This window comes from Salvia miltiorrhiza, chromosome 6, assembly GCF_028751815.1.
Source record: "Salvia miltiorrhiza cultivar Shanhuang (shh) chromosome 6, IMPLAD_Smil_shh, whole genome shotgun sequence".
Lineage (NCBI taxonomy): Eukaryota > Viridiplantae > Streptophyta > Magnoliopsida > Lamiales > Lamiaceae > Salvia > Salvia miltiorrhiza.
This window is the reverse complement of record NC_080392.1, coordinates 24,426,606-24,445,274: the sequence shown is the minus strand read 5'-3', so window position 1 is coordinate 24,445,274 and position 18,669 is coordinate 24,426,606. Positions and strand designations below refer to the sequence as shown.

General features: G+C 43.1%; 1 protein-coding gene and 1 pseudogene across 1 annotated transcript; both read right to left on the bottom strand.

The window, feature by feature from the left end:
* The window catches only part of LOC130990671 (uncharacterized), a 130,583-nt pseudogene extending 115,671 nt beyond the window's left edge, over window positions 1-14,912 (bottom strand).
* A 1,430-nt stretch (window positions 14,913-16,342) lies between these two features.
* On the bottom strand, window positions 16,343-17,398 carry LOC130990669 (uncharacterized). The gene has a single exon (XM_057914893.1). The coding sequence runs from the start codon at window positions 17,396-17,398 to the stop codon at window positions 16,343-16,345; it is 1,056 nt and encodes a 351-aa protein (XP_057770876.1).
* Between the last annotated feature and the right edge of the window lie 1,271 nt (window positions 17,399-18,669).

Below are 18,669 nucleotides of genomic sequence, written 5' to 3'. Positions count from 1 at the left end.
CTAGAACAAGTTTCTCAACTGAAGAATCAGTTATGACTGATTCATCTAATGTTGGCTATGTGGAATCAGCGGACTGATACTAAAGTCAAGTATCAGTTGACATTCTTCCTCGGACTGAAACTCCAACGTTAAAAAGAAGCCACACAATCGAAGTTCAACCGCATTAAATGCAGAGATACAAAGGATCGTCCTTTCTCTACAGAGCATTCCTTTTTGGTGATTACCTTTTCAGAGGCCCCTTACCTCCTATACCTGAGTAGCCGTTTCTCACCAAACAAGGAACCTCGAAGATTAAAACCTCAGCAAAATTCGAATTACTCTCCAACGGATGAATTCTTGAAGACCATCTCCGCCAACGGATCTATTCAAGACCCCTCCTATAAATAGAGCTCGAGGATCCCTTCAATCTTCATCAATTCAAATACACAAGCTGAAATGCTGCCGAAATCGCCACTCAGCTAATCAAAGCCTTCCAATGTTTGAATCGAAGAAGAGAATCCCAAAGACAAAATCAGTCCATTGCTGATTACATATATTCTCTTAGAACCTTAGGCAAATATTATTTATCCAAAGCTTAAGTTACTGATTACAGATAGCATGTTCTCTGTGATCTAGTTGGTAGTTTTTGAACCTCTTTTTAACTAAGCAAAAAGAATGTTTGAGTTGCGTGGAGTTCAGACCAGTGTTCTGACTCCAAAGAGATCTTAGTACCTAGTGCGTGCTAAGTGATTGAGAAATCCAACCCAGTGTGTTGGTACTAAAAAGTGCATTTTCAGTTCAAGGTTTGCTGTGCACCCGTAAGCATAAACCTAGAGTGTTTGTCAATGTGATCAACTAACCGTGGATGTAGGAATTGGATTCCGATCCACATAAAAATCTCTTTGTCATTTATCACTTTCAGTTCAACTTTCTTATCTGTGCTCAAACGTCTTTAATGTAAACAGATTAACTGCGAAATGAAACATAAAGCTGACAACGTGTTAATCACAAAGGCTATTTCAAATGAAAAAAAATTCTGCTGCCAGTGTTATAAGTCTAACTGATAAATCTTTGGATAGTCAGTAAGATTCATAACACTCATCTGTTTTATATCTAAGACTGAATTCTTTCTCATATCAGTTAAAGTCTTGGACTTAACTGATATCTCTTTACTGAAGAAAGATTCAGTATCAGTCTTCAACCTATGGAATCAAAGTTTTCCTTAACTATCTCTATAACTAAAAGGTTGTGCTTGTTGTTTAAGACATAGCCTATAGGTGTATTCTCCCCCCCTCATGCACCTATTCTAAACCTTCTGGGACCTAACAATTGGTATCAGAGCAAGTTGTTCACAAGAACGATTTGCTTTGACCCGGTTCTACTGGACTAGATCCTTTTTCAAAAAGAAGGTCTTAAAATCTTTTTCCTTTTAAAAGTGCTACTTGCGTTCTTTTTCTGTATATATTTCGTTTCTTGAACTATGGAAACTAACCACAGCAGAGCTTCATCACTCCCGATGTTTAGTACTCCCTCCGTCCCGGCCAAGACGCTACATTTTCTTCTCGGCACGGGATTTAAGGAGTTGTAGATTAATGTTTTAAGTGTGTAATAATAAAATGATAAAGTAGGAGAGATAAAGTAATAAAGTGATAAAGTAAGAAAGAGAAGGTAATAAAGTGATAAAGTAGGAGAGAGAATGTAATAAAGAAATACTTAATTAGTGTTAATTAAGTGTTTAAAATTCCTTATTTTTGCCAAATATAGAAATGTAGCGTCTTTGTTGGGACGGCCCAAAAAGGAATCTGTAGCATCTTGGGCGGGACAGAGGGAGTATTAAAATATACGATATTTGGAGATTTCGGCTGGAGAGCTATCTCAATGCTCAACTCTGCCGAATGTGGGAAGTCATCACCAGAGGGGCAATCATCATTACAAAAACAGTCAAGAGGACTCCCCTTGACCCCATAAAGGATCCCTATGACGAAGTTTAGATCAAAGATAAGGCCAACTTTACCACTGAAGAGAGAAAATAAGATGAGTTGGACAATCTCGCCAAGAGCATCATATCCAGAACAGTCCCAGACAAATATGTCACCAAGATTATCAAATGCACAACCGCTAAAGAGATATGGGACATTCTCGAAGGAATGTGCGTCGGATTAGATGAGATAAAAAAATAAGCTATCCATAGCTTGTCAAAAGTTCGACTCCTTCCTGATGCTTAAGAACGAATCTGTTGAAGAGATGGAGCACAGATTCAATCAAATCCTGAATGAGGTTCAATCCATCTCAAAGGACAAGTATACCCAACGAGAAATCAACTTGAAAATTCTACAAGCCCTCCCGCGAGTCGTATGGCAAATTTATGCGGTCGCTCATCAGAACAAACCCGGATTCAACCTACTACCAACCAACAAGCGCTTCTTTGATCTAGTGGCAAATGAATTTGATATTCAGAGAAATTGAGAAATCGACAAAGAAAGAGGATCAGATGAAGATACTCCATCGACATCAAAAGGAGCTGCACTGAAAGCTTCATCAAATGAGAGCAGGAAGCAGTCGAAGGAACCAACTGAACTAAAGCCAGAAGACTTCTTCAGTCAATATGCTCTATTAACTGAAAGGTTCAACAAGATGGAATCAAAATTCCGCAAGGACAGAAAGTTTCACATGAAACACTTCAAGGGAAGAGAAAGAGAACACAAGCCCAGATACTCCACAGACAGAAACGGAGAAAAGAAATCCTTCGCAATAGATCTCAAGGATGTGGAATGCTTTGGATGCAGAAAGAAAGGGCATTACAAATTAGAATGCCTTAAATTAACGCAAGAAGAGCGCAAAGAGCTAAGAGGGATCGCTGGCATGCAAAGAAGAAGGCAATGGTAGCTGAAGATGCTAGATCTTCTGAATATGCATCTGGATCGTCCGCCTTCAACTCCACCAGCTCAGATGTCGAGAGCTAAGCCCTCATGGCCAAGAATGCTGAAAGCATGGCTGACAACTCAGGCAACAACTATGACAACGGAATGGATGGACCTGAGGTAAACTCTTACTCTAGAACTTTTTACACTGATAACTCCTTGATGTGTATAGGAGATATCTCAGATTCTAGAGACAACTCAGTAAATGAAATTGATGAGTATGATCAGCTCATGACTGATCATCGACAGCTAAGAGCGATGTTCGAGAACATCATGCAACAGAATCAAAAAATGAAAAAGGAGCTCAGTAAAGATCAGTTCAAGAAAGAAACAGTCATCTACTATCCAGATGAGAATTGTCTTGACGAACTGATCATGGAGAATCACCAACTAAAAGCAAAGCTTAAAAAATCAACAGAAGAATGTGAGAGGGCCACCTATGAAATCAAGAGGCTCAATTACAAACTAGAGCTAACAGTCAAGGACTGTATGAAGAAATCTCCTCTAATGCACAACTTTCCATCAAAAGCCCTTGTGGAAAGTATTGGAGGAAAGGTGATCCCCACCAACAAAGGAAAGAAAGTCATTACTCAGGACATAACTAAAGTATCAGATGACGACGCAGCAGAAGAACCAAGGGATTTTGACAATCAAGAAATTAAGAAGAGGAACCTGATGGTGAATAGGAATGTTCATCCTCCACAAAACTATAAATGAGAAAAAGAGGCTCCAAATCAGTTTGCCCTCCTAAAAAAACTGGAGAGCAGATTTCAGTCAAAGTATGGTGTAGGAACATCAGGACTGAAGCAACAACAAGCCTATGGAGCAAAGAAACAGAGTTCCTCTCATCAGTTCAGGGGGAAGAGAAACAAGAGCAATCTACAACTGAAACTTGTTAAGTTCAGAAAAGAACAACGACCATGGAGACAAAACGATGACAAGTCCAGGCAAGCTCAGTCTCATTCACAACATCATGTGACTGGACCTCATCAGTCTCAGCTTGAACGACATCAGTTCTATGCTCCACATCATCAGTCAAGATCCCATCAGTCAAGATCAACACATGTATCTCAAGGGAGATACATAACGAAGCAAAGAAGACCTTCGATTCACAACACACAGAACTACTACAAGAAAGAGGTCTCTTAAAGAAGAAAGCTCAACCAAAAAAGCTCATGTGCCAACTGAAGTATCAACCACTTCAGTCAGACGATCAACCAACCACAGAGGACCAGTTGAATGACCAGTGCTGAAGCAGATCTGGGTTCCAAAATGAACACTAACTGACGTGAAAGGACCTAAACATTGATTGGGTACCTAAAGTAACTCTTCCTTGCAGGGGAAAACCAGGAAACATAAGAAGAAGGAAGAAGTTAAAGCGTCAATCAAAACATGGTACTTGGATAGTGGCTGCTCGAAGCACATGATGGGCTACAAAGAATATTTAACACAATATGTCGAGAAAGTTGGATCAAAAGTTGCATTCGGAGATAACTCATTAGGAGAAACTAAAGGCTATGGTGTGCTTAATATGAATATCAGTAATGTTAGCTATGTTTCTAGATTAAAACATAACCAGTTGTCTGTGAGTCAATTTTGTGACAGCATATTCGTAGTGAAGATCAAGAAGGATGAATTCACTGTAAGAAACAACCAGAAGAAGGTGGTGCTGAGAGGAATCAGGCAAGGAAATCTCTACGTTGTATCATGGAAAGATAGCCCACCTGAAACGTGCCTCATCAGTAAGAGCAGCTCAGAGCTCAACTGGCTATGGCACAGAAGGCTCAACCACCTCAACTTCAAAACGATCAACAAACTTGCTAAACATCAACTGGTAGATGGTTTGCCTTCTATTGTGTTTCAGAAACAGCAAGAATGTGAAGCATGTCAAAGAGGAAAGCAAATCAGGACTTCGTTTAAGTAAAAAACAGGACACTCACCTGAAAGAATTCTTCAACTGCTTCACATGGATCTTTTTGGTCCAATGTCTTCCATAAGTTATAACGGTAGAAAATACACCTTAGTAGTTGTAGATGATTATTCTCGATACACTTGGGTTGTTTTCTATACAAGAAAAGTGAGACACTGAAGGAACTACCAAAACTGATGAAAAGACTTAGTGTTGAAAAGAAGATCAATATCATCAGCATCAGATCCGATAGAGGGACTGAATTCATCAATTCAGTTATTCGAAACCACTGCGAGGAACAAGGGATCAGTCATCAAACCTCTACAGCAAGAACTCCACAGCAAAATGAAGCAGCTGAAAGAAGAAATAGATCATTGAAGGAAACAACAAGGACGATGCTAGCTGAATCAAAACTACCACTGAAGTTTTTGGCTGAAGCTGTCAACAATACTTGCTATAGTCAGAATCGCTCCTTCCTCACACGGAGACATGGGAAAACTCCATACGAGCTATGGAAGAATAGGAAGCCAACTATTTATTATTTTCGTGCTTTCGATTCTAGGTGTTTCATTCGTAACAATGATAAAAGAAAGTTAAACACATTTGATAGCAAGGCTGATCCAGGATTTTTCCTTGGATACTCTGGAACTGAAGAATCCAGCAAAGCCTATCGAGTGTTTAACTCTCAAACTCTAGTTGTGGAAGAAACACCTCATGTTATCTTTGATGAGTCTCTCGATGATTTCAGAAAACATGAAACTGAAGAAAATGCTAGGAACCTTGGGGTTTCCAATACTGAAATGAGAAGCACCGAACCTACAGACGTGTTGGTGTGGGGACCCGAAAGAGATGAAGATACTGAAAAACTCCAGTATCAGAAGATCAGTCAAAAGACTGAAGGTCCAACTGAAGTTGCTACTGACGGCATCAGTCAAGGGGGAATACCGATGACTGGAGAAACTGGAAATGCTACAACTAAATAGCGTGTAGAACTTACTACACCACTAGTCCAACACTCCCTACTACACAACTAGTCCAACACTCCCCCGCTCGAGAAATAACTGAAGGCAACACAGAACAACAGTCAAATGAAGAACCGCGATCTATCCTGACTGAAGAACCTCCACCTTCACTAGAGGAAATAAAGAAGTATAGAAGATGGTTTGAACTGCATTCTAAGGACAACATTATTGGAGAACCATCAGCCGGAGTGAAGACTCAAAGATCAATGTGCAACCTCGTCTACGACATCAACCAGAACTGCATCAATGAAGATGAATATTTCAGTTGCTTCTTGTCAGAAGCAGAACCTAAAGATATTGAAGAAGCACTGAAATCCACTCAATGGATTATCGCAATGCAAGAAGAACTAAATGAATTCAACAGGAATTCAGTTTGGGAACTTGTGGATCGCCCAGATCATGCAAAAGTTATTGGATTGTAATGGATTTTCAAAACTAAAAAGGACGAAGGAGGAAATGTGGTGAGAAACAAAGCTAGGCTTGTGGCCAAAGGATACAGTCAAGAAGAAAGAATTGACTACGATGAAACCTTTGCCCCTGTTGCAAGACTAGAAGCAGTCAGACTTTTCTTAGCGTACGCCACTCATAAGAGATTCAAAGTACACCAAATGGATGTGAAGTGTGCATTTCTCAACGGAGTGCTCACTGATGAAGTTTATGTGGAACAATCTCTAGGATTTGAAGTTGCTGGACCAGATAAGGTGTACAAGCTGAAGAAAACGCTCTATGGTTTGAAGCAAGCACCAAGAGCATGGTATGATACTCTCTCTGAGTATCTGATTGAACAAGGATTCAAGAAGGGGTCAGTGGACAAGACTCTTTTCACCTTGAAAAAATGAGAGGAACTCCTATTTTTTTCAAATTTACGTTGATGACATTGACGAAGCCGTTGTTTGAGCTTCACGCAAATAAAATATCCTGTGCCCACAACTAGACTAGCTAGTGGTAAGTCAGAGTCGAATCCACAGGGAACTGAGCAGTAACTCCTCCTGCAAGGGTGTCACTAAAAAGGTTTGTATTTTGTAGGGTTCTGACCACAACGTGCTTATGGGCAGAACGGGGTTTCCAACCTAAACTGAAATACAAAGGTAGATAAATCAAATAACAAAACAATTCTGACTTGGGTTTGAATCACTAAACATGAACTAGACACTCGATCATTGGTGCAAAGATAAATCACTATATTCGCATACCAGTAGTTATAGGCATAAGAATTGTTGCGCCCCTATTGTCACTCGTCACGCACGCAAAAACCCCTTGCCCAATCTATCATTTCAGTTTATGATCCCTTAGAAGGTTCAGTTAATGGAAATCAATTACCCCGGGCAACATCCATGCTCTCTACGATGGCCTATCGCTAGTTGTGCTTTGCCCAGAATGCTTTAAGATTTAGATAGACCCACTTGACTCTTACGCAGATATTTCACCGCAGTCACGGCTCCAACACTCGTTATACTATTTTGGAGGTTGATGGTGTTTCGCCTTGTGCCCAAAGTATTACTTGTGGCCAAAACTCCCTAGTTAACTAGTGATCAATTAATTAACCAAGTTGTTACAACCTTATTGGAATCAAACCTAGTGTATCTGGAATATGCTCATATAGTGGTTATGCCCAAATTAGACCTCTCGAGTTACGTGCTCATGCTTAGATCATCTTGCCCAAATCAGAATATAAAACTTAGCCAAACATAAAGTAAATAACAAAAGCAAAAGACATGAATTAAAGCAAACTGAAAATACTTAAAGGAAATAAAGAGTACTTACGCCTAGGAATGTCAATGCAGCCCGAAACCCGTGGGCCGACCCGAATAACCCGACAAAATTAGAGGGTTAGGGTTGAAAAATCGTAACCCGAAAAAACCTCCAGCCCGATTAGCCCGCACCCGACTAACCCGGAACCCGATAGGGCTAGCTCGAAAACCCGATTGGCTGGCCCGGTGGGCTGACGGAATTGTGACTGATGCATCCAGTTACAACTTTTGCTATATTTAGATCTATGGTATTTGCTTAAATATATATATGTAGCCTCATTAAAAAACGTGAAATTAATTAGTTAGAATATATGTGTGTGTGTGTGTGTGTGCAATCTCATTAAAAAAAGTGAAATTAATTACGGATTTTTTGTAGAAATTGATTATTAGTATCTCACTAGTTAGAAATTAATTATTAGTATCTCATTTTAAAGTGATATCATTTTTTTTTCTGTCAATGAGACGTGCATGACAAATCCACTAATTATTCAGTAATAATCCAGATTGATTCTAGTGCATTGATACATGTTAAATTTTATTACCTCATTCTAATATAATTTTGTTTATGTAATCTTGAATATCTTATATTTTTGCATTTCATGCTTTGCTATATAATTTATATCTTTAATATCTATGTATATTTTATACATTATACATTAGATCATTAGGAATAATAAAATACAAATGATAATTTTATTTTTACGCCTTTAACTGGATTAGCCCGATGGGCTAGCCCGAAACCCGAAAGTTTAGGGTTAGGGTTGAAGATTTTCAACCCGAAAAAATCTCCAACTCGATTTGCCCGCACCCGACTAACCCGGAACCCGATAGGGCTAGCCCGAAAACCCGATAGGCTGGCCCGATTGACATCCCTACTTACGCCCAAAAGTGCCGTGCAAAACATAAGCTAGATAACCTAGAACTATGCCCACAGCCTGGGCAAGTTTGAACTTCACGATGAAAATAAACTGCACAACAGATCGGTTTTTTTCAGCACCCTTGGCTTCAAAAGCTCTTCGGGTATTTATAGGTCTGATTAGGGCAACAGAAGGCCCAGCCCATGGTGTTGCGGCCGGATCCATGCAAGGCATGGAGATGCTATCCATTTTCAGACCTAGTATCTTGATGATTTGTTTCCTTCTGGATAAGGCGGTGGTTTAGCCTCATCGGTCTCTTTTGGATGGTGCCGCCTTCGGCCCATATCAAGTGCCTACTTTGCAGTCCTGCTTCGCCCGTGTGTTGTGCTTCTGACTTCTTCCCTTGCTTTCCTCCTCTTGCCTGTCAGCTCTCGTGCGGTACATATGGGCATAAGGGATAGTTTTGCCTCCGAATCCCCTTTGCTTCCGGTGCATACCTCTTTCACGAAAGGTGACAGCAGTTTCGACCCCTGGAGCACCTCTTCCCACAAGCTGGTCCTGCCACAGAACTACGCCCTCCCAGGCGACCAAACGACACAAACTAAAGGAAAAAGACTCGATCTAGACTTAAAACAAACACAAAAACAGAGCACAAACCTGGGCTTATCACACGCACACACTTTAAACACGATTGTCCTCAAGCGTGCACGCATGATTTTGCCCACAACAGACATGGACAAAACCGACAAACAAAACTAAAAACGTGAACAACAAAGCATGCTATACTTTCTTAGTCATAAAGTAAATGATGACCAACAAGAACAAACAGCAGCAGGATCAATCAAACAAAGTGCCATCAATTGAGTCAAGATCAGGTTCTTGGCATAAGGATGTTCCTCCCCTTTCGCTCTTTCTCTCAAGTGTTTAGGTTCGTGTTTCACTCTAAACATCTTGTTGGGTTCTGACCATAAGCTTGCCTATCTTCTATTGTCTCCCCCCTTAGTCAAAGTTCTAGGTGCATCTCATTAGGTCTTTCATGGGTTGTAACGTGGCTTAGGGCAAAAGGTGAGAATTTTTGGCTCGAGGCTAAGGTCATTCTGAACTTCATTCTGGGCAACAGATCTCCCAGATTTTTCAATTCCTTGCCTATTCTTGCGGGCTTAAGCACATTCTTCCCCTTATTTTCCTTTTTTATTTCAATCTCTTTTTTTTTTCTTTTTCTTTCTTTCTTCTTTGGACTTTTTCTCCATTTTGGGATCAGATTCCAATTTTTGCAATTTTTTGCACTAGTCCTGCCCATAAGGTCCTCTACACTATCTTCCCCTCTTTTGCCCTTAAGTTCAGTTTTGACCGGGACGTCTCAATTCTGGGAAAATTTATAAGTGAATTCAAGTGAATTATTAAGCTCAAAAGGGGTTGCAGGTGATAAATGTACGGTTGGTCAGTTTGGTTCTGTGGGCTAAAGAAAGAATTGCCTAAATCATTTGACACACCTAGACTATGTACACAAGGTTCGACTAAGAATCAAGGCAAGTTCTAGCATTACCCAAATCAAGATGTCAATATTCACACAATGAAAGAAAAAACTGTTATGGGCATAAAACAACATTTATCAAAGCTCAAATCCTCACATGGTATGCCCAAATCCCTATCCATCGTCCTCAACTACATACGGCACAAAGCTTGGAAAACCTACTTACATAATCGAACTTAAAAACCATCCACACTTGAATAACCTCGATCATACAGCATGCTGACAACAAGACTCTAAAAAAAACTAAAAAAAAACTGGGTCTTCCCTCCCACTCACACACTTTGCCTTGAGGCAAAGGGTGCGAGAAAATGGATTACCCAGTACAGAAACAACAGGAGCCTTGCCCCCCCCCCCACACACACTTTGCTTTGAGCAAAGTAGGTGTGTGGAGGGGGTCAAGGAAAACAACAGACTCAAACGAAAATAGGAAAACGACGAGAACACAAATGGCCAATGCTTTGGGTGGTGCAGGCAGAAGGTTACCCTTCCCTCAGCTTTGGCTAGACAAACTCAACAAAACAAACAAAACTCACAAGAACGAAACAAACAAAAGACACAACAACTAAAAAAAAAAACTAACTACCTAGGGAGGGTGATAATTCAGGGGGTAGGTGCAGGTGGGTACCTGAACCCTTGGTGCTTGAAGAAGGCCAGAAGGGCCTTTTGGGTTGCTGCCAACGCAACCTGGGTCTCCACGATCCTGGACTCGATCCTGTCCAGCTGGTTCTCCTCGTCCTCTGACTCCGATTCTTCCACCTTCTCTTTTCCTTTGCCCACAGCAGGGCTTTGGCCTTCGACCGCCGCAACTTCTCTCTCCTCTGGGTTGGTAAACTTGGGCACACCGCGATCCATCCTCACATCCCTCATAAATATCAAAGCCTCAATGTTGAGTTTTTCTGCCTCTATGCGGGTGTTCCCTTCCTCGATCTCGATCTCGTTTAGCTGGGCAAATGCGGTGGTGAACTGGATGCATGAGAGCCTCTGATTGGGCTTGCTGATGATGGACTCTATATGCTCGATCAGGAAGGCTCCGAAGTTGAGCTTCACCTTGCTGTGCATTGCCCAAAGGATGTAGAGATCCTTTTTTGACACAGCATTCCCGCTGTCCAGTTTGCCAAATAGGGAGTATGAGAGGATGCGGTGGCACATCCTCAGGGCAGAATCGCGGATTCTGTGCCCCTTGACCTTTTGGGTCTTGAACTGCCCTCCATCGCCGATGTCTGCCCACATGACATCCCATTCTTGTGCAGTGACAGTTGGGATTCCTCTCTTGGTGTCCTTGTATTCCTTCTTCTGTAAATCCTTCAGCTTTACCATCCCCAAATTGAGGTTTACCTTGTTCACAGACATATCCCTGGTCTCTCCCTTCATGGAGAAGCTCATGCCCAGAGGCCCACAAGTGGGGTTGATGTCCACCTGCATTGAGTCGAAAACCTCTCTCACCACTTCCTCATACGCGTGCCCTGGCCACTCCAGAAATGCCGTCCATCCGATGTTGGCAAAATATTCCTTTATCCTTCCCACTATGCCCAAAGGCTCCAGCGACTCCATATCTGGGATCTTGGGCACAGCAATCCCCTTCGTCGTCTTCTTCCTGCTTCTCGGGGCGGACGCCGATTTTCCCTTGATCATCCGGATTGGGGTCGTAGCCATCACTTTTCTCCTTCTTTTTGTCGGTGTCTCCTCTGGCTCCTCGCCGGATTCTCCCTGCTCCTCCTGCAGCACTGAACCCGAAGGCTCATTTTTCTCATTTGACGAACCTTCGGCCGGCGTGGCCGATTTCTCTGCCGCCGGCTTCTTCCTCTTCAGGGCGGAGGGAGTCTGCTTCCTTTTAGACGGCTCTTCTTCGCTTTTCTTCGCCATTTCCGGTGTGGCCTTGCCCTCACCTGCGACTGCATGTTGTTCATCGGTGCCGAGGCTTGGGACGTCTATCTCCGCCGTGAGTTGGTCGATGACTTTCTCATCCATTGGTGAAGGGCTCTCAGCTTGCAGTAGGGTTTTGGACGACGGGGTTGGTGTGGTTTCCATCAGAAAAGGTTTCGGGCGTGGGGTTTTTCTCGAAGTTTTAGATTTTGTTGGTGTGGGGCTTTCTCCGATGAGGTCAATTTTTGTGCCTTGGGGGATTCCTCTGAGTTTGTTCTTTGGTCTGGTGGAAACCATGGTGGAGGGGTGGTGGGTTTGTATGATAAAGGCCGAGAAAGGGGGTAGTGATTATGGGAAGTTGGATAGTTTAGGGTAGTGACGTCGTGGGTAGGGGTTTTTAGGGTTTTGGGAGGTAGGGCTGACAACTGTCACTTGATGTGACGTGCGTCAGGCGGTTTCAGCCGCATCTTGCCCGAGAGCTCCTCTCGCCTTTAGATCAAATGCCCCTCCTTTGGACTGCTCTTGCCCAAAACTGCTTCCCTTATTCCTGCACAAATGAATTCAAACCCCCACGGAGGTGGGAAACTCAAACCTGCCCACTGCTGTGGGCAAAACCTAGTTCCTGGGCAAATAAAAAGAAAACAAACACAAACGAAAAGAAAGAAAAACTCAAAACACCAGGTTACCTCCTGGCCAGTGCTCTATTTATCGTCCTGAGCATGACGTGGTACCTCCAAATCAAACCAGGTGGTTTGTGGTTGGAGAGAGATCTAGTTCCTCCCCAACGTTTGGTTCATGCCCATAATAGGCCTTCAGTCTCTGTCCATTCACCTTGAACACTGCTCCTGACTTTGGATTTTTGACTTCGACGGCCCCATTTGGGAATTGGACTTGTACTTCAAAAGGTTCGGCCCATTTGGTACTCAGCTTGCCTTCTGCAAATTTGAACTGCGTTTGGTACAAGAGTACCTTTTGCCCAAAGCTGAACTGCTTGTTTGTGATCAGGGCATCGTGGCTTTTCTTTATTCTTTCTTTGTAGAGTACAGCATTGTCGTATGCTTCTCTTCTGATTTCCTCCAGCTCTTGGATCTCTAGCCTTCTTGCTTGCCCTGCCTTGTTCCAGTCATAGTTCACTTTATTGACTGCCCAGAAAGCCTTGTGCTCCAATTCCACCGGTAAATGACATCTCTTGCCATACACCATTTTATATGGTGACATTCCGAATGGAGTCTTGTATGCAGTGCGATATGCCCATAAGGCATCTTCCAGCTTTAAGCTCCAGTCCTTCCCTGTAGGGCCAACGGTCTTTCGTAGGATCGTTTTGATAATGCGATTTGATAGTTCTGCCTGTCCATTGGCTTGTGGGTGGTAGGCTGTTGAGACCCGATGTTGGACGCCATATTTTTTGAACAGGTTTTCGACTGAGAAGTTGCAAAAGTGAGTTCCTTGGTCGCTGATGATTGCTCTGGGCACACCAAACCTGTAAAAAATATTAGTTTTCAATAAACTCACCAATGCCTTTGAGTCATTCGTCGGGGACGCCTTTGCCTCCACCCATTTGGAGACATAATCCACCAAAATAGGATGTACAAGTTTCCTCTCGAACTGGGGATGGGTCCCATGAAATCCATTCCCCATATGTCGAATATTTCCACGGGCATGATGGGAACCATGGGCATTTCATTCCTCCTGGTTATGTTCCCTTCTCGTTGGCATTGTGGGCAGTTCTTGCAAATCGTGTAACTATCCTTGAAAATTGTTGGCCAGTAGAATCCACATTCCAATACTTTGGCTGCAGTCCTCTGTGCCCAAAATGTCCTCCACACTCCTTTGTATGATAGAACTCTAGAATGCTTCTTTGCTCTTCTTGTGGGATGCATCTTCGTAATATTTGGTCCCCGCATTACTTCCACAAATATGGTTCGTCCCAAATGTGCTCCCTGCTCTCCTTGGCTAATTTCTTCTTCTGGGCATAAGTGTACCCGGAGGGCACATATCCAGAACATATGTAATTCAACAAGTCTGCATACCAAGGGTCTTCCTTTCTTCCTTGAGAATAGAACAACTGCTCGTCAGGGAACATCTCCTTGATTGGTTCCCCCTCTTCTTTCCTCACAATCATGATTAAATGATCGGCCACTTGATTTTGTGCTCCAGCCTTTTCTTTAATCTCCACGTCGAATTCTTGCAAAAGTAGAACCCATCGGATCAACCTGGGCTTAGACTCCTTTTTGGCCAAAAGGTACTTCAGGACCGCATGATCGGTGTAGACTGTGGTCTTTCCCCCAAGCAAGTAGGACCTGAATTTCTCGAAGGCGAACACTACTGCCAACATCTCATTTTCTGTTGTGGAATAATTGATTTGAGCTCCATTCAGGGTCTTTGAGGCATAGTAGATGACATGGCTTTTCTTTCCCCGCTTTTGTCCAAGAACTGCCCCTATGGCATATCCACTGGCGTCGCACATCACCTCAAAGGGCATCCCCCAATCTGGAGGTTGTATTATGAGTGCGGAAATCAGATTATTCTTCAAGATCTGGAAAGCCTCCATGCAGTCTTCATCAAAATTACATTTTACTTCATTTTGGAGCAGCCTTGTCATGGGTTTAGCGATTTTTCCAAAATCCTTGACAAACCTTCTGTAGAAGCCAGCATGCCCAAGAAATTCTCGCAACTGCTTGATGTTTGTTGGGTATGGTAACTTCGCTATAATTTCGATCTTGGCTTTATCCACTTCTATTCCTCTGCCTGAGATCACATGTCTGAGCACAATCCCTTCTTTAACCATAAAGTGACACTTCTTATAATTCAAAACCAAACTCTTGTCAACGCACCTTTTTAGCACCTTTTCTAGATTGGCTAGGCATGAGTCGAAGGTTTGCCCATAGACGGTGAAATCATCCATAAACACCTCGATGCAGTTTTCAAGTAGATCCGAGAATATGCTCATCATGCACCTTTGAAACGTGCCTGGGGCGTTGCATAGCCCAAATGGCATCCTCCGATAGGCAAAAGTGCCGAAAGGGCAAGTGAACGTAGTTTTGCCTTGGTCCTCCTCTGCCACCCAAATCTGCATATATCCTGAGTATCCATCCAGAAAACAAAAATATTGATTTCCCGCAAGTCTTTCAAACATCTCATCGATGAAAGGCAAAGGAAAGTGATCCTTCCTTGTTTTCTGATTGAGCTTGCGGTAGTCAATACACACCCTCCAGCCGGTTTACAACATTGTAGCAATCAATTCCCGGAATTCATTCTCCACCACTTGTACGCCAGACTTCTTGGGCACAATGTGCACTGGACTCACCCACCTACTATTGGATACGGGGTATATTATGCCCAAATCCAGTAGCTTGAGTATCTCCTTCATCACAACTTCCTTCATGGCTGGATTTAGTTTCCTCTGGGGGTCTCGGACTGGAATTGCATCTTCTTCTAGCAATATGCAGTGCATACATACTGTAGGGCTTATGCCCTTGATATCGGCAAGGGTCCATCCAATAGCTTCCTTGTACTTACCCAGGGTTTTCTTGACCTTGTTTTCATCTTCGAGTGTCAACTCTAAGTTAATGATTACGGGCAAAGTGTCATTATCGCCCAAAAAGATGTACTTGAGATGTTTGGGCAGAGATTTCAGTTCGAGCTTTGGGGCTCTATGGATTGAGGGTACCAATCGGTCTTCCTCCTTCAGGGTAGGGATGTTGAGAGCCTCCGTATGGTTGACTCCTTCACTCGAAGCATTTAGCATCTTTACCGCCTCTTGTAGTCGTTCCTCTTGAATATCTTCCTCGGTGATGCCATTCTGGATTATCACATCAAAAGGATCCCTGAATGTTGTTCTGGGCAAGACCTCCTCAACAACTCTACCAATTATGTCGACGCTTTTCACCATCTCTGTGTCAGCTGGGTGCTTCATGGCGTTATATATGTTGAATGTCACTGTCTCCCCCTCGAACTGACATGTCAATTTGCCCGTATCACAATCGATGCGTGTCCTGGCAGTCTTTAAAAATGGTCTCCCGAAAAGCATAACTGGATCGCGTACTTTTGACTTCCCCATGTCAAGGATATAGAAGTCTGCTGGAAAAATGAGTTCCTCTACTTTGACCAATACGTCTTCCGATATTCCCTCTGGGTATACGTTTGACCTGTCTGCCAGTTGAATCACCACTCGGGTAGGCTTCAGTGGTCCTATCTCCAGGTCCTGGTACATGGATAAAGGCATAACGTTGATGGATGCCCCTAGGTCAAGCATTGCCTTCTCCACCTTCATGGTTCCTATTACACAAGGGATGTAGAACATTCCAGGATCCCCACACTTTATGGGCATATCTCTTTGTAAGACTGCGGATACTGACTAGCCCACTTGAAATTTGGCATCGTCAGTATATTTGACTTTCCGAGTGCAAAGTTCCTTGAGGAATTTCGCACATCTGGGCATAGATCGTAGTGCGACCAAAAGGGGCATATTGACTTCCACCTTTTTGAAGATTTTCACCAATTCGGTTAGTTCTTCCTTTTCTTGTTCCTTGGCCATTCTGCCTGGGAATTGGCCATTCTGCCTGGGAAGGGGATTATGGGCTCAGCCTGGCTCAATTTCTCTTTGCCTTTCCTTGTTGCCTTCTTCTTGGTTTCTCTTTCTTGGGCAAGTTCTTCCTCATCTGCCGATCCCATTCCAACTTCTTCGATGACCTCTGGTTCCTCTTGATTTTTCTTTCTAACAACCTTGGGTAATTCCTTTCCACCTCTAAGTGTCAGAGTATTCACCTTCTTTACCTCCACTTGGGAAGGAAATTCCCCTTGTTTGCTTTCGAGTCGAGCTACCGCTTGGGCAAGATGTGACAGTTGGACATTCACATTCTGCAATCCTTCTCTTGTCTCCATTATGAATTTTTCGGTCTCTTGTTGGAATTTCACTTGTTGTTGTGCCATTTGGTGCACAAGTTCTGACAGGGAGGACCCTCTGGCCTGTTGTGGTTGTTGCGAGTATTGTGGTGGATTGCTCGTTTGCCCTTCGTTTGGCCCCAAAAAGTTGTTATTGCCGTACCTGAGGTTTTCGTGCTGCCTCCACCCTTGATTGTTATACTGCTGCCTGTAAGGTTCAAAGGGTTTTTGATGTTGTCCCCCATTATTTCCTCCTGGCTGTTGCCCAATAGCATTTAGTTCTTCATCTTCGAAAAGTTGTGGACATTCATCAGTTGCATGTGAATTTGCCATGCAAAGTTGGCATGTCTTCACAGGTTTCCGGATATTGGGGGTCCCTTGGTTGGATGTTCCTTGGTTCGTCATGAATTTCTCGAACATGTTGCATAGCTTATCCAACTTATCGTCTTGGGCAGAAGGGTTTGGTACCCGACCAGTTCTGACTATAGTTCCTTCCTCATCCCTTGATTCCTCGGCCATATCGGCTATGAGTTTGAAAGCCTCCGCTGCAGATTTGTTCAGGATCGATCCTCCACAGGCGGCGTGCAACCATTGCCTGTCTTGCCTTCGAAGTCCCCCCACAAAATACCGAATAAGGTCATGATCTGGTATTTGATATTGCGGGCATTTGGCCAACATTTGTTTGAATCTCCCCCAATACTCGTAGAGGATCTCTCCCGATCCAATCTTGATGTTGCTTATCCGAGTCCTCAAGTTTTGGATTCAGGCGGCTGGAAAACACTTCTCCAAGAACTTGCTCTGCAACTCCTGCCAGGTCCGAATTCTTCCTTCGGGAAATTCGTACAACCACTCCCCCGCTCCTTCTAATAGAGATAACAGAAAAGTGAGGAGTCGGATATACTCGCCAAGTGCTTGACTGGCGGTGCGAACTGTTCCATATGCCATCTCAAAGTCCTGGAAGTGCCTTTGAGGGTCCTCCCCGGGCATATCACTGTACTTGGGCAAAATTTGAATCAGTGTATGCTTCTGCTCCCAATTTCCAGTGATCTCCGGTAATACGATGGCTGACGGCCGGAGGTTCAAGTTGTTCGGGAACATCATGTCCCGGAGGGTCTTATTGGTGTTATCATTCGCTGGTTCCGGAATTTCTGCCATCTCTGTCTCTCTTCTAATTGTCTTTCTCTCTCTCGTGCTTCTTGTTCAGCCCTGCGTCTATTTCCGTTGTTCAATCGGACAAGTCGCTCAATCTCCGTGTTGAACAAAAGGTCTTCGTTACCTGCACTCCTGGTACGACGAATCATACATTAAGGCAAAAATCACATTCAAATTAAAAAAGAAATTACGAGCGCTCTCAGTTCCCCGGCAACGGCGCCAATTTAACGAAGCCGTCGTTTGAGCTCCGCGCAAATAAAATATCCTGTGCCCACAACTAGACTAGCTAGTGGTAAGTCCAGAGTAGAATCCACAGGGAACTGAGTAGTAACTCCTCCTGCAAGGGTGTCACTAAAAGGGTTTGTATTCTGCAGGGTTCTGACCATAACGTGCTTATGGGCAGAACGAGGTTTCCAACCTAAACTGAAATACGAACGTAGATAAATCAAATAACAAAACAATTCTGACTTGAGTTTGAATCACTAAACATGAACTAGACACTCGATCATTGGTGCAAAGATAAATCACTATATTCGCATACCAGTGGTTATAGGCATAAGAATTGTTGTGCCTGATTTATGCTTAATTTACTCTATTTTTAAGGTTTTGTATGTGCGTGTTTTAAGATAATCTTCTGGAAATTGGTGCGTTTATGGTGTATTTTATGCTTTGCAGGAGATTTACGTTTTCGAGATGGAAGAATGCAGTTTTGGAGAATTTTGGATGAATTTGGCGTTTTCTAGGTGTTCTGGTCCCCAGAGCAGAGGAACCGACATCTCCAGAGCAGAGAAATCACC

What these genes read in the sequence shown, in the direction of transcription:
- LOC130990669 (XM_057914893.1), bottom strand. Translation starts at nt 17,398, where the DNA reads ATGTTGGCCAAATGCCCGCAATATCAAATACCAGATCATGACCTTATT.